Source organism: Trachinotus anak, unplaced genomic scaffold (genome assembly GCF_046630095.1).
Source record: "Trachinotus anak isolate AG129_WGS33_773 ecotype Australia unplaced genomic scaffold, CSIRO_AGI_Tana_v1 ptg000012l, whole genome shotgun sequence".
Classification (NCBI taxonomy): Eukaryota; Metazoa; Chordata; class Actinopteri; order Carangiformes; family Carangidae; genus Trachinotus; species Trachinotus anak.
Window position 1 is genome coordinate 16004981 of NW_027273863.1, and position 16519 is coordinate 16021499.

At 39.2% G+C, this 16519-nt stretch overlaps 1 protein-coding gene across 3 annotated transcripts; it reads left to right on the plus strand.

Annotated features, from left to right (window-relative positions):
• The first annotated feature begins 512 nt into the window (after window positions 1-512).
• Window positions 513-15871, plus strand: mapre2 (microtubule-associated protein, RP/EB family, member 2). 3 transcript variants are annotated; one of them, XM_071490535.1, is made up of 8 exons: window positions 2668-2747; window positions 7365-7526; window positions 10430-10557; window positions 11232-11377; window positions 11502-11718; window positions 12030-12172; window positions 14048-14206; window positions 14445-15871. In XM_071490535.1, exons 2-8 carry the CDS (start codon window positions 7405-7407, stop codon window positions 14541-14543), a joined length of 1014 nt encoding a protein of 337 aa, XP_071346636.1. In that variant the 5' UTR covers window positions 2668-2747; window positions 7365-7404; the 3' UTR covers window positions 14544-15871. The 3 variants fall into 3 exon arrangements, with proteins under 3 accessions (XP_071346637.1, XP_071346638.1, XP_071346636.1); XM_071490536.1 differs by lacking the exons at window positions 2668-2747; window positions 7365-7526 and adding an exon at window positions 513-622; XM_071490537.1 differs by lacking the exons at window positions 2668-2747; window positions 7365-7526 and adding an exon at window positions 701-860.
• Window positions 15872-16519: the final 648 nt, after the last annotated feature.

Below are 16519 nucleotides of genomic sequence, written 5' to 3' on the forward strand. Positions count from 1 at the left end.
TTATTTGGCAGCTGTATTTACTGGTTACATTACCAATTCAGATTTTAAAAACCTATTCTTAGCCTATAAATATGAAGCTTGTTATATAGTATTAATTAAAATGCTATCTTCATATATATTCAAGCATCTCCAATAATCATCTGATGGTATAGTAATATATAGCAATGTAACCCTGACAATTTAGCAATTTAGCCCGCATAGTGGGCACTTTAACTTTTAAATTTTAAGTAAATGTTGATGATAATACTTACACGCTTTTACTTAGGTACAGTTTTGAACGCTGGACAGAAGATCTGAATACTTCTTCCACCGCTGTTATTGAGGAAATGTATGAAAACATTGTTTGCGTTTGCCAGGAGGGAAAGTGAAATGACACTGTGCGACTGGACGGAAAGCTGTCTGGTGTTCCGAATGATCAACGCATCAAGACGTGATTGGTCAACTCCACGACAGATGCAACTAGCGAGCCAATCAACTGCCACTTCGGTGCAGCGTTGTCCAATCAGACGCCCGCTCTCAGCTCACCGCGTAGCGAGAATGGGCGTTTGAGGGTGGGGTGACTCAGCCGGAAAACAGCTTCTTTTTTTTTAACACCTTGTAACCTGCGGATCGGAGTTCACTGGTGAGTCCCATTTGCTTTGCCGAACAATTGAAGTCATGTAATTTGATAAGAAACCTGCAGCATGATGTGTACATACAGAAACCGGTGCGTATCGACGTGGTTGTCGCCGGTTCGTACGGGGATGTTACCCAGGGTCAGGGCATATGTCGGCTGTCACTACACTGGCAAAGTGCTGGCAGGAGCAAAATTAGCTTACTGTAACTTGGCAGTTAGCTGAACAAGAGGTACTATCGTCACTGTGAGTATCGTCTGGCTTGGTAAAAATGCTCTTCCTTTTTTTTTTTTTTTTGCTCTATCACTGTGTAATAGCATGCTTTCCAGTCATTGTTTCTCATTTAACTGTCACTTCTAACACGAAGCTGAGTTAGCTTCATTCACCGCGGCTAGCTGCTCCGTTACAGATTTGCTTTAAAAAAAAAAAAAAAAGAAAGAAAAACAACCCAGAAATTTGAAAGACAGCCTCATATTTCCTTCCCCATCAGCAACAACGACAGTTGGGACACACGAGAAGACACCTCACCTTGTTTTTTTTTTTTTAAATCTTGGGTGCAAAATTGCCCTTTTCAAATGGCAAATGAAAACTTTTCTCTCATGTTGTATCTAAAGGAAATGCTTAAAAGGTGCCAGTGAAGGATGTGACATATCAGTGCTCCCTCCTCACTGGTCCAGGCCCTCCCTGCCCTCATTCTGGTCAGGTTTGAGGGTCCCCCCTATAGTGATTGTACACACCCCTGACCCTGTAAACCCCTTCTTTCTGTCAATAATGTTTTTGCACCCTGAATACTTGTAGTATATTCTAACCTGCAACTCAGGGTTAACGGTGACCTCTTTGCTATTTTTTGAATGCTGAGGGCTTGATACGCCGGGTGGAGCTGCCACCCCTCACCCACCCACTTGATTGTCCAGTACAAGAGAGCCATTGGTGAGATATAAATGGAGAAAGAGCAAGCACAGCTCTGCCTTTCCTCTAATGGAATGAACCTAGCATTAACAGACCGTAAAGCATCATGGATTTCGGCTGTGCATCACCAACACGTCACCCCCACCTTCACAACATTGAACGCAAGCGCCATTAACAGACAAGCCAAACAAAGAAGCCATTCGCTAGATTAGCCGGCCTGCTTGCTGTGTTTCTGGGCTCCCATCCACTTTGAGTGATTGTTGAATTTTGAGCCTTGTACCAACGTTTACTGGCACAAAGAAACACAGGGTAGAAGAGCAGAAACCACATGGTGTCTGCATTCGTAACTATAATACTTTAAATGTCTTACGCATGCAACTGGCAGTAGGTTAATGAGTTTTATAATGACTTTATTGACTGTATGCTAAGTAGCAGAGCAGAGTGTTTGCTTGTAGTTCAAAATACCTTCAAAGCTAAGATGTGTATAGAAAAAATTTTCAAATAATGAACATTCATAACCATCTCCAGAAAGCAAACTGTGAGAGATATCAGTGTCCGTTTAAGGACATTTCTCTTGACGCAGCTGTAGTTACTGTCATATACCCGTACCTTACCCGACTCAAAACCTGTCCATCGCACCAGAACACAAAACACTTCATCCACTTCACATAATGTGGCTGATATGCTGTGAATATGTGTTACGGCTGCACGTCGGCCTATTACAAATATTAAAGCCAAATGTTCAGCAAAACACTCTTGAACACTGTAAGGCTACCTGTACAATCAAGTGCAACGTCATTTTGGAACGCATTGAATTGACGTGCCTTCCTGGTAGATTTCCACAGTTGTAAAATCATTTCCTTTACTATTATACTGGAAGCCATTGTGTAGTCACTTGGCATCTAGTAAGGCTTCAGATTTATGCATCTATTACCTGAACTTGACTCAAATTGTATCATTTCTGTGGTACTTGAAACAGCAAGCCCCCATCAGCCAGCATGTGTCTTATTGTTGTCAGTGGTGTTTTTGATCTGAACTCCCAGTAACACACCGACACACAGCTGCCTCAGATCAGTCATTCCTTTTTGAAATGTTGGTGAGAAGATGCTCAAACTTTTTGTGCTTTTGTTGTCATGTAACTGCAGATGTGTCTTTGGTTTAACGTTTTTGGAGACAAATCCTAGCTTTTTGTTGAGAGCGCCACGGAGGAGAATCCCTCTACAGGTGAGGGTGTGAGCAAAAATAGGCCCAGAGGGGATGTGTCCCTCTTGTTATGGCCTTATATTTACTCGCTTAATTCTTAGTCTTTAGAGTCTGAACCTTTATTTGAAACAGGCCATGCATGCTGCACCTCTCTGGTGATAAGGCCCTTCAGATTGGGAAGTGGCAAGTTAATTTCAGTGACAACCTGGCAGCAGCACACTAATGCCATCAAGCAGAGATTTTCCTATTTTCTTGCTGCCAATGAAGTTTGACCATGTCATATTTTTGCTGCTTGCCACCTGAAATAAAGAGGACCTCTGTGCTGTCCTTTTTAAATGGCGCCGCAGATGGCTGCCTCGGTGTTTTGGTGCGCTCTGCACCATTCACCAGAACAAATTCCTTGTACGTGAAAACATACTTGGCAATAAACCTGATTCTGATTCTGATGAGACCAATATGCTGCAGTTGTCACTTTCCGGTCTGATGGGGCCTTTAGCATTAATGTAGTGGCAATGTAGTACTGCATGCTTTTGGCTCTTAGTGGACACGTTCCTAGCATCTACAGTTTGGCCATTTAATAAGATTAGTACCTGGTTGTGCCTTGTGTTTGGCTTTGCAGGAATTTGTGTAAAGACTAAAGAGTACTTTTGACCCAGTAGAGTAAGTGGGGGGGTGATGGGGTGCAAAATATATTTCCCTCCAGATTTACCGCAAGCTAGAGATGAATATTTTGCATTTTGTCCACTGCCTTGATTTATTTCTAATATAATAGAAATAGTTCAAAAAACGCTTCAAAGGAAAGTAGGGGTGAGTTACTGCTGTCACAGTCAAAGGTGCAATCTGAGAAACATACTGTACATCCGCTTTGCTGCCATGTGACTCCTGAAAGCTCCAGTGTGATTGGTTAAAGTTGAATAAATGAGACAGATGGTGTAAATTATGGCCACCATTTCACGGTGAGACACTGTTGGAATTTGGACTGTGTGTTATAACATCTTCGATGCAAGGCTTTACTGGGAAGCCTGTACCATTCAACAGGAATTGACTTTATCAAGCTGTAGCTGTGGATGGGGACAATTGTGCTAAATAACCATAATAGACCAAAAAAAAAAGGCAAAGCAAAGGTTCCACATGTAGTGAAAACAAGGAGAATAAAGACAGAACTCCAAAGGGATGAAATTAATTATATTTCATTTGTCAGACTTATCTTTATGAGATGAATAAGATATGAGTTTAAAAAGTCTGTTTATAGGCTCTATGTAAAAAGTTCAGTTGAAAAAGTTGAAAAAGTGACATCAACTTTGGCCTGATGGTGGCACCAGAGATTTAGCTAGAGTTTAGGTGAGCACACAGAGTGATGACCAAGAGTTGTGTGAGTACTTAATTTATTTTAAAAGCATAAATTGAAAGAAATTACAATATTAGTCCAATATTTTGACAGAAAAAATAATTGCCGGCACTGCAACTGGAGGTGGAAGTTTACACAGGATGATTTGGAAAGAAAGGCTTCCAGAAGATGGTTCTTTTCCCTATGGCAGGGTTTTGTTCAGCTTATAGCAGAAGAAGCACAAAAACAAAAAAAAGTGTTTAACAAACACATATTGGCTTGTGTCAATACAAGAAACTTGTTGGACTCTTCTTGCAACCTGCCCCCCCCCCAGAATAAATACTGCTGACAGTTCAAGCATTACTGGAATAAATAAGTTATCTGAGCTGACCTTTGGACAGACAGCTGGACAGATTGTTGTATTGGTCTCAAGATCTATACCTCTATCTTCATGTTTTCAATTTCAATAAATACTGATATAGGACTCCATCAAAGAAAGACATGGTACCAGCACAACTTTGGTGTCTTTTTAATTAAAGCAGCAATACAATGAAAAGATAAGTCAGACAGAATAAGAAAAAGAGTGAGAAAAAAATCAAGGCAGTCAAACAACGTCACAGAATAATAAATGTTTTAGTTTTGCCCTAAGGCCTTTGCACAGGCTACTTCATTGGTGGCGTTTGAGGCCATATGAATGGCTGGAAATACTTGCATAAAATTCCTGTATAAAACATTGTAGCTGTGTTGTATTAGCTGGTGTTATAGTCCAGTGCTGTTTATGTGACATCAATCAGTTTTTCATCATGCCTGTTAAATACTGTGACCTGCTGGTTCACTTGAAGCAGCTTCTTATCCTTGATTACTAACCATGTGCATATAAGGTTGAACGGAGCTGGCCTTGCTTCCGCTCTCACACACAGATATTTGGATATTAGGGGTGTAATGACACATTGTCAGTCTCTTAATTTGACTAGTTACAGAAAGACGTGCCGTATATTAAGGAAATGTTCTGTGTCCCATTGTGAGTGGTTGCTCAGCAGCGCACCACACAGACACACACACACAAGCGGCGTAAAAACAAGAGATGTGGCAACAGGAGATAGCTTAGCAACCTAAGGACTATGTTGTTTAGATTTTAAACACAACACCATTGAACTGAGATCTTTTCACCCCTAATGGATAGATAGATAAAACTTTGTTCACCACCTAGGGGAAATTCAAAATGGATATTTAAAAAATATATGTTGCATCTAAAATACGTTGATTAACTGATTATTTGATAGACTAAAACTTATTGTTCACCCTTTTAATAATCAAGCAAAACCTCACCAATTACAGCTTCTCAAATGTGAATATTTACTGGCTTGTATTAGACTTTCATGGTAGTAAATTGAATATGTTTGCTGTTTGAATTGTACCTTGGACATCTGATCTGATCTGAACTGTTCATCCTGAGCTCTTGGAAATTCTGATGGGCATTTTTTTTTCAATTCCCTAATACAGAAAACTACAGGTAAATACTTTCATTATTAATTCATCTTCTGATATTTTCTTGATTAATCGTTCATTCTATAAAATGCTTTTAATAGGGGAAAAAAAGCCCCTCACAAATTACAAGAGCTCAATGTGACATCAGTTGAAAATGCTTGTTATGACCAACCAACAGTCCAAAACCCAAAGTTATTCAGTTTACTGTCAAATAAGACAAAGAAAACCAATAAATCCTTCAATTTAAGAAGCTGGAACCAGTAAATACATTTTTCACTCAAAAAATTTGTGAAACAATAAATCTTTCGAAAAAGTTCACGTCTGATAAACTAATCACTGCAGTTCTACTATCAATACAGACATAGAGTCATCTATCATAGAACATTCATAAAACCAAATAATATTCACAATTTAAAAAGGTGGAATCAGTGAATTTGTGCTTGAAAATGACTTGAACAATTCATCAATCATTAGAATTGATTGACTAATTGTTATTGCACCAGTTGCAGCCACAAAAACATTAATATAAACTTACAGTTGAATTTAGATATTTTTATAGTTCCATTTTATTAATTGTTTCTGTAACGTCCCTCAATTTAGCATTTATAAGCAGTATATATAAATGTTTAATACCATATTATAATATAGTTGTATTCCAATATAAGAACAGTTTAAGTATTTATTAATGTACAGGTTTTGTCAACAATTATAATTCTCCTATAAAGACTTATTTTATATTATTAGAACTGAGTTTTACTATATTGTCATTCATTTTCTGTTCATACACCAGCATCCACTTATGGGTGCCCATAGGTTGTGTTACAGCTGTTGCCAATAAACACATCTGCTTACAACTAAAGATGAAACAAAAAAATGTTTCAATAATGTTGTCATCGTTTTAGTGAATTTTTTTTATAAGTAAAAAAAACTGAAACATATTTCACATTCTCAGGTTCTCAAAAGACAAGATTTGCTGCTTTTCCTTGTCATGTTTAATAAGGAACTACATGTCTTTGGATTTTGGACATAAGGTCAGAAAAAAACAGGACATTTGAAGAATTTACCTTGGATTCTGCAAAGTTGTGACAGGCATTTTTTCACTATTTCTTTCTACTATTTCTTTAACAGTAGTGGGCGGGTTGATGAAGGTAATAGTTACAGCCATTCTTACAACTAAGTGTGTTATAAATCATTTATTAAGTGTTTATATGTTGCAAAAAAGAGTGACTTAAAGTGAGGTGGCAGCATTAATTCATATGGTTAGTAATCAAAACGGCATTATATGACATACCATGTGTGGTCATCTTTTGCATAAGCACCACTTTTATCTCTTAGGATCTGCCTGCTTTCTTCTTTTTAGCCACATCTGTTGGGTGTTGTAGTGCCAAGGACTTTGATTATCATCTGAGGATTTGTGGGTGAAACTGGGTGGGCTGCATTTTCCTTTTAATCAAATTCATCCTCTCCCAGTTGATTGGATTTTTTTTTGTCTCTTAAGCATCTGATAAGTGGCCTGGCAAAAAAAAAAAAAAAAAAAAATCACAAAGTTGATCTGCATGTCAAAAAGCATCAGGCATTGATCTGACCGGTGATGATGCTTTTTTAGCACATCAAGTGATCAATGTAATTTGGTGTACTGAAATAGCCCACCATAAGGAACAGGCAGCCAGCCCCAGCAATCACGTGGTGCACGGTGCAGCAACGTCACTAGGGCAGAGATTTGTGAAGAATAAGCAGACAGAGGGAAAGAGCCCCGGAGGTGCAGCACTTTCTTAGCATTTGCATCGTTCCTGTTGTTTTTTTTTTTTTTTTTCCCCGGCCAGACAGAGAACAGAGTATCTGTTCAACATTTTAGAGACCCAAATGCCCGGTCCCACCCAAGCCCTTTCCCCAAATGGAGAGAATAACAACGACATCGTCCCGGACAACGGAACCAACATCATTCCTTACAGGAAAAATACAGTGCGGGGAGAGCGCGCCTACAGGTAAATCAGTGTAATGCCGCATTTGATTTCATGTAAGACCAAAAAAAAAAAAAAAAAAAAAAAAAAAAAGATAATAAAAAGGACAGACACTGCTGCTGACAGAAACCTGCATTCTGGCCTCCTCTTCGACGTCTGTCGGTTCTGCTTTGCACCCATCCGCTGCCTCCTCCTCCTCCTCCCCCCTGTTGTCTCCCAGTCTCCTGTCATGTTAGCTCCGAGACTACGGCGTAAATCGCTCTCAAGTTAGCGTAATGAGCCCTCTTTTCTGCCGGGGTGTTGCGCCCCGGATTGCTGCTGGCAGCAGTATAACGTTGTCAAGTGTATTGGTGCGCAGTTGCACAGGCAGATTTTTTTATTTTTTATTTTTTGGAGGGGTTGAATTGAAAAGGTGCAGCTTGTCAAATGACAGGAGTACACACACACACAGACACACACACAGACAGCCGCCCCTGCTGCTGCTAGAAGATTCCCATCGTGACATGACACTTCGCAGCTACCTAATACCCCCCAGTATCACTTCAGATGTGTGTTAGGGGGGGTGTTTCATTGTGTATAACCTCTCATTACTTCCCACACAAGCCCGGTTTCCCCCCTTCTGTATGAATCCAGGCACCAGCCCAGCCCTGGTGGCTATCCCTGCCCCGGCTAACAAAGCATGCTAGCAGCGGCACATACATCCGCTTTGTTGACATGAGATCCTCTGGCCCAGTTTCCTTCCTTCCTTCCCAGAGAATCAGTCAACCGAGGCTGTGCTCCTGCAGTGCTGCCATAGCCCAACTTTAATGATGAAGGGTTATTATTATCCTGCATACCCCGGTGTGCGCTAGTGGATGGTGATGACGACGATGATTTAGCATGATTTAATACCATATTAGTCGCTGCCATAATCCAATAAGAGGAGTGTTTTAATGCAGCTGTCCTGCTGTTCCCCATCAGTGAAGTGAGCCGAAATGGTCAGGCTGCAGTTTTCAGTTTTTGGGAGAGGAACTGAGGAGGATATATATGATGGATATCACTGATTTCTCCTTATTGTACACTCAGTTGTCAGTTTTTTAGGTTCACCTGGTTGAACCTAGTGAAGTCTAATACAGCAGTCCTGCAATAAATCCTCCTGTCATGAAAGCTGAAATGTCCAGTTTTTGTTGGATCTGTTTCAGAGAGGTGTTAATTACAACTTTATTGTCATTTTAGGCGATGCAGTCTATGGTGCTGCTGAACTGTATTGCATTATACTGGGGCTGCATCTAATGATCTAATATCGATTAATCTGATTAATCTGCTCAATTATCAAGTCTATGAAATGTAAAAAATGATTCTTCTGTATGCTTGTTTTGTTTGGCCAACAGTCCAAAACCCAAAGAGATTACATTTGCCATCATATATAAGAAAGAAGAGCCAACAAATCCTCCAGTTAGGTTTTATTGCAGGACTGTTGTTTTAGACTGCAGTGGTTTTAGCTAGATGTAGCTAATAAACTGGGAACTGTGCAAATGTTAATATACAGAATCTGTAATTTATACAGTCAAACAATTACTGATTGAAATTGTAAATAGAGCAGTTTTCTCTGCTTGATCAATGAAATTGTGAAAATTTGTTAGAGAATTGGTCAAAATATGTTTGGGAGGTCTACAGTATACTTACATAATGAATGGGCTAGCTGCTGAGAAGGATACCCCTTCCACTGTTTCTGTTACAAAGAGGTAACATATGAAATTGTAAGCATTGTTTCAGCGTTTTGTTGCCAGTCTGTGTAACTGCTTAATCTGTAGCTTAAGTATCAAAGTTTGAGTATCCTGATTTATTTTCTGGCTCATCAAATGCTTTAGGTTTTTAGACCATAATATCTCCACTGCAAGTGGGGCAGGTGTCCTGGGACCCCAAAAGCCACAGTTTTGCAAGCTGATGAACACACTGATGCACCATTCTTCTAGTCAGACTTTGCAACAGCTTTTATTTACCATCAAGTAAAATCAAATTAAACAGGACCCAACAGGACCTATAGGGCCTGCTACAGCCCCAATGTTAATATAGCAAAAATTTATTATCACAATATCCTGTGTATTCTGTGTTCCCTAAGCAAAGAAGATTTTTGGTGTAAAGTATTGAGATAAATTTGTTTTTCGTGAGATGGAGATGAATGTTTTGAAAATATTTTAAAAGAGCTGCAGCCAGCGGTAGCAACACAACCACCCGTCTGACACAATAACTGAACCATTAATCTGACCCATTAATCTGTAATATACGGGCTCAAATCGTCTGGGACCACTTTCTCATTTAATTGAATGGAAAAATGTTCTTGGAAAATTGACTTTTGGACCCTGCTGTATGTAAAATATTGCTCTACAGACTTTAAACATATTAAGTAACTATCAGGATAATATTGTATACTAATAAAATTTAGGACACCGTAAAATTTTAACATTAGTACACGCCTAATTCAGTCTACAGGTCCAAACTCATAGTTTTAAGAATAAATTCTGTTCTCATTGGAGAATTGACTCTGATTTTGTTTGCCTAATAATGTATGACAGTGTGCACTTGGATACTGTGACATGCAGCAATGAGGGGTCAAACGTTTGCAGGGGTCCTTAGTGCACTATTGCCCCTGGGCTTCTTCGTGGGTCAGTCTGTCATCAGTCTATCATGATGCATTCTTGCTGTGTGGCTTCCAATGTCAAAGGGAAAACGATTACTGAATGTGATCTGATCTGATTTGCAAGTTGTTTTGAATAAAAATCATTACAGCCAGTCGGTGTAAAGTGGTTACAGTTGCTGGGTTTGCAAAGCCTAACTGTTGCAATCAATCCTTTGAGTGGATCCTGTACAGTATGTTCATAAATTTTCAACTCCTACACGTTATTGCATTGCTTTTGTTTTTGAGCGTTATTGTTTCTCTGTTGCAGTTGGGGGATGGCGGTCAACGTATATTCTACCTCAATAACCCAGGAGACTATGAGCAGGCATGACATTACTGCCTGGGTTAACGATATTCTCTGCCTAAACTATACGAAAGTGGAGCAGCTCTCCTCAGGTGAGAACAGATTGAAAACCACCTCTCTTTTCATCTTATCCTCTTCCCTCTCCTTGCATTGCATGTGTCAAAGAGGCTGATTGAGATGAGAAGCATGTTGCAGAGATTACATCTACTGGGTTCAAATCACTTTCTGTTTAAGCTGGCAGTTACAGCAACTTGTGGAAACATGTTCACCTCTCCCTGGCAGAGAGTTGTCTATAAATAAACTTGTAGCCTGCCGTGCTCTCCCTCTGTGACCAAGTAATCCAATTTCAATCACTCTCTGCCTACACAAAAAGAGATTTATGCAGTCACACTGGTTTAGGTGTAGGCTCCTTCGTACTGTAGATTACTTCCTATGTGCTCTCTAGTTGGATTTATATGATAGGGTCCAGTTACCCACTACCAGATTGAGCTAGTGCCCTGTTTTTTCAAGTGGATATAATTTTAACTAGGCTTCAGTTAATATTAGCCATGCTACCAAGAGCATGCATTAATAGTTTTCTTTTTAAGGTAACAAGGTCAATAATCTGGTCACAGAAAAGGCCCCAAGGCTCTTTGTTATTCCAGGGGATTTCTGTCATGCTAAGACAGGCAGACTTGATAAATCCTAGCCTATAGCTGGAGTCAGTTTGCTGTAGTTTCCAGCAAGGGCTTATACATTCAACTAACATTTTGTTATGTCTTCTTAGGAGCTGCCTATTGCCAGTTCATGGATCTGCTCTTCCCTGGCTGCATCAGTCTTAAAAAGGTCAAGTTTCAAGCTAAATTGGAGCACGAGTACATTCACAATTTCAAACTGTTACAAGCATCCTTCAAGAGGATGAATGTGGACAAGGTGGGTTTCATAAACCTTACTTTAATCTTTTTCCAGTTATTTTCAGTATCGCTTTTAGAACTCGCTGTTTGTATGTGATTGAATTTATATTTCGCCTGATTTTTGACCCTACTCCTTGATTCAGATTATTCCTGTGGAGAAACTGGTCAAAGGCAGATTTCAGGACAATCTTGATTTCATCCAGTGGTTTAAGAAGTTCTTTGATGCCAATTATGATGGTAAAGAGTATGACCCGGTTGCAGCCAGACAGGGTCAGGATGCCATTCCCCCACCTGACCCCGGTGAGCAGATCTTCAACCTGCCAAAGAAGTCCCACCATGCAGCCAGTTCCCCCACTGCAGGTGAGTTTACAAATGATTAATGCTGACTTTGTTTACAGATGTCTATTTTGACGCAGTAGAGGGTATGTGGTTTTATATGTACTGAAATATTTGCAGACATGCAGACATGTTTTGATAGTAATGCACTGCTGAGACAGGGGAACATTTATTTTCATATCAACAACACTTACAATTAGGTCTAAATTCGAATAACTTCCAGAGTCACTCTTTCACAGGAAATTACACAATGTCTCTGTGTTTTAAGTTTTGCTTCAGGATGTTGGTGAAGAATCCATCTGTCCCTGAGTAATAAAGTTTTAATTTGCTTGTAGGAGCATCAAGGTCAACCTCTACAACCCCCAAGTCCTCAACACCAACATCCCGACCCTCATCAGCCAAAAAGATCCCTGCAACAGCAACTCCTGCCAAAGGAGAGAAAGAACTGGAAGCACAGGTCACGCATCTTACTGAGCAGGTAAGTTTATTGGTTCTGATAAATTATTATTATTTTGAGAGCCTAACAACCACAAAGTCTTTTCTCAGCATTGCTCACAGGCCTCCTACCAGCATTGTCTGTGGTCACGAATGAATTGCACAGACGGCCGCTGTGAGTGGTGATTAGAGGGCTGGTGTGTTTTCATAGAAGAGACTGGAGTGTGACTGAATTATGGATAAAAAAACGCCTCCACTCCAGGTTTTTGAAATAAGGTTACAAAACTGGTGTTTAACGCAAACCAGGAAATGCATCAACCTATAAATACATTATACATTTTTCTGTAGTTTGTTTATTAATCTCCTTCAAATCTGTCCCTGACTTCTAATCTGCTCTTTCACTATTATTAGTCGCTTCACATATAATAGAGATGACTAGTGTCAAAGTACTGTACAACTCCATTATGTTATAGGATCAGTAATGTGCTGTCTGATCTTGATCTCAATGAGTGTATATCCACCCTAAAAGCTATATTAGGCATGCAGTCTTTCCATACTTCTGGTATCAACAGATGATCAGCAACACAGCTGCTGTGGCAACAAATAACAACATTAACTAACTGTTTAACTGTTTGGTGTTTTCTGTGGCTATTGTTTGTCTTGTGAAAATTAAACAGTGGAAGAAATTGAAAGTAAATATATTATGTACTGTGTGTTGGCACTGTCTGTGCTGGAATGATAATTACTTAAAAAAAAAAAAAAAGTATGCCGACTTAGTTGAGACCTTGAGATTTGACACACGCTGACTCGTGGCTCCTTTGAATGGTTTTGCAAAGACGAATGGGGGAAAAGAAAGATGTAGAATCAATGTCAAACACTGGTCCAGAACTATCCACATGTATGGATAGAATATGATTTCTGTCAAAAGTATTTTTATTATGAGTTAATTAAGTAATAACAGCTACAGCTAACGTTCTAAACAACACAAAAACTATGTGGGCAACAGCAAGGTGGCTCACGTTATCGTGCCCACTCTAGCTAGTCACTAATGAAAACAGACATGTAACATTATGTATTAAGAAAAGCCCGTTCCAAGTTAAGCTGGAGCCCTTAAGCTGCTCAATCATGGAAAAGCCAGACCAGTGTTGGCTCCATAGCACAATGACAGGCAGTAAACAGACTCACAGAGCCAGATAAAATTTAAAAAAACTTTATGGATGTTTTGATGGGCTGATAGCTGACCAGGATTTGAGCCGGTAGACCCTATGGCCAGTCCGCCTGTGCTCTGGTCACATCTCTGTTTGTCTGAGGCCTTTTTAGCAGAAAAACATGTTGTTGTTTTTTCTTGAAGGTCACTCTCACCTTGCACTGCACTGTGTCATCTCATGTGTGGTGAGGTACTGACATGCATTAACATGCACAGGTGTTCAGACCAGATACCAAAACAGAGAAACACAGAGAAAGTACAGAGAAACTTGATTACAACATAGACATAGGGGGTGTGACGTTGTGCTCTGCTAAGAGTAATGATGCTGTTATTCCACTATATATTTACATAGAAAATAGTTGTTTGCTTGTGTATTATTGTTTAAACTTTTTTTTTGCTTTTCAGCTTATGTTTTCAGCACAACTCTGAACTACTTTAGTTACATATGATTTGTGCTCTTTGGACAACTTGTATCAGTTACACAATGTTTAAATCTTATTTCTGCTGAATTTCCACTTATCTGAGTCCTTCAAAATGCAGCTGTTTGTTAGAATGAATCAGTTTAAATCAGATGCTGTGTGTGTTTGTTCTTTGAGGTCTGTCCAGTAGATCTTGTGATTGCGTATCTCTTACCTTCTTACCAAAGTCCACGCAGCATTGTGTGTTTCAATTGTGAAGCTTAAAATAATCTTGGGAATGTTATTTTTGTAGGTGAACACATTAAAGTTGGCACTGGAAGGGGTGGAGAAGGAGAGGGACTACTACTTCAGCAAGCTGCGAGAGGTGGAGCTACTGTGCCAGGAACAGGGTGAAGAAAATGCCCCGTTTATCGAGCGGCTAATGGAGGTTCTTTATGCCTCAGATGATCAGGTCAGTCTGTGACCCCACATTGATCTGAGCAGGATTTAGAACAGATGGGGGCTGTTTTTTTCCTGACATATATACATTTTTGCAGCAGTGTACACCAGTAAAATGTGTGAGCGCCATTTTTCCTGGTGGTAAAATCATGTGGAAGTTATTGTGTGGTTGAAACAGATAAGAACACAGTCTTTGTGTGAAATCACATGCTTGCCTCCAACTATATTGAGTGACTGTGTCTCATTTTTAGGAAAGAGTGGAGCTGGCTGAGGGTGACGGACCGGAAGTGGACCAGCAAGCCCACGAGGAGGCACCAGATGATCAGCAGGAGGAACAGGATGAATACTGACTGCCATCATCCCTCACTGCAGTTACACCCTTCTTTTTAATATGTGAGAACTGTTAAAAGGATTTTTAATTTTTCCTCATGGTTTATTTTTTTGTTTTCTCCAAGACTGAGCACATGAAGCAACCTCCTGAATAGAAGCACCATCACAGTTGGTTTTTTTTTTTTGTATCCCTCTGCTCACTGTTCGATGTTTTTTGTGACTTTTGGTGAACTGCTGTGGCAGGTTTGTGGTGACAGCCTCCACCAGCAGACAAGCTCAGACCATCACAGAAGTTTCCAAGGACTGTGTGGGTGGAAAAGTCAATTCAAATCCTACAGTAGATGTGATGAAATGCTGAAATTTAGACAGGTAACTGTTACCTGTCAGTGCAAGTGTTAACTTCCCAGCTTCTGTCCTTTTTATTTTACTTTGTTTTTATTTTGCATATCAACAATATTAATCACAAGAATGCAATAAGCAAAGCCCTGAAAGGGCTCCTAGTAGCTCTTATTTAACCTCCTTCCATATGTTGCACTGACATTTGACTCTGTATTGGACAATCTGTCCATAGACCCTCACCATATTTATTGTTGTAAAGCCTTAGGAATAGTGCAAGATTCTGAATTGCATCCTCATGAAGGAGGACATTACAGTCGATGAATTGTGAATAAAGTGTAGTACAATGCCAACTTATGACCATTTAACAGCTATCCTCACAAATTACACGATTTCAGATAATCAGTGTGCTCCACTGTGTGTCACTCACACCATACAAGGTGGTTTGGTATTAGTATTTACTTGGTATGCCATAAACATAGGGAAGGAAGAAAAATTATTGTGGACTAGTCTTACTATAATGCAGCATTTTAAGTTTTAAACTTCAGCTGGAACTTGTGGTCTGTTCAGATTTCAGCTGTTTGTTTCAGAGTTGTTTTTTTTTTAAACCACAGGTCTTAGGGAGATGAGTCGGTTCACTGAGTAATTTGCCGTGCTATATTCCAGTAAGTACATTGTATACCCTTTCTTAATATTGCATTTACTAATATTGAACTGGGCAGTGCACCATAATGCTTTAGTCATATATTATTGTGTAAATGAAAAGGAATGTAAACTTGTACTGTCAATAATTAATGAATGGTAAATGTTTTTTTTCATGTCCCACTCATTATGCATTCCCCAAAAACAACGTGTTGCATGTTTGCATTTTATTTGTGAATAACTTGACCTGCTTTTTACATATTTAATAAAAAACAAGTATGTTAAGTGAGCTTTTGTATGTTTAACCTGCTATTTGAAAGATGTTGAGATTCGGATGGATTTGCTGTAATAAAATTACGTTTTGAGTCCATGGGAGGGTTGTGATGTTACTCTAGAATGAGTCAGGTTTATAAGAACAAAAGTATGCTTTTATTATTAATAATCTATGTCTAGAGATGATGAGAAGAAGAGTTGGGTTGTTCATTTATCCCTTTAGATTATTTCACAAACCTGTTTACAAATGGTCCAACAAGCAGGCAGTGTTGCAAGATATGCAGGGAAACTTTATTAAAAAAGGTATTACTACCACAGTGTAAACATACTATTGAAAATTAATGTCCTGTACTATGAGACTCCTCATACAAAATAAGTGATAAGCACTTTTAAAAAAATATTATTTAAAACAATTATTAATATTGATGCATTAACATTTAAGCAGCATTTTAATGATGTAACTGGTGATTTTTTGTGCAGTGTGAAGAATGATTAATAACTTGACCCTATGTTTTATGTAAAATTTTAATTTGACAATACAGATAAATGTGGAGGAGAAGATTGGGGTATTTCCATCTAAAGTGCAGCAGTAAGCAACTGAGCAAGAAAACACTCTCTCACTGACTTTTTTTTCCTACTTTTCCTTGAGTAAAAGTTTGAATGCTAGAAGGTTTTACTTGGAACAAACTGTACAGAGATGCAGAAAATGGACCAAGTCAGGTCAAGTAGACAATGAGGACCTGAA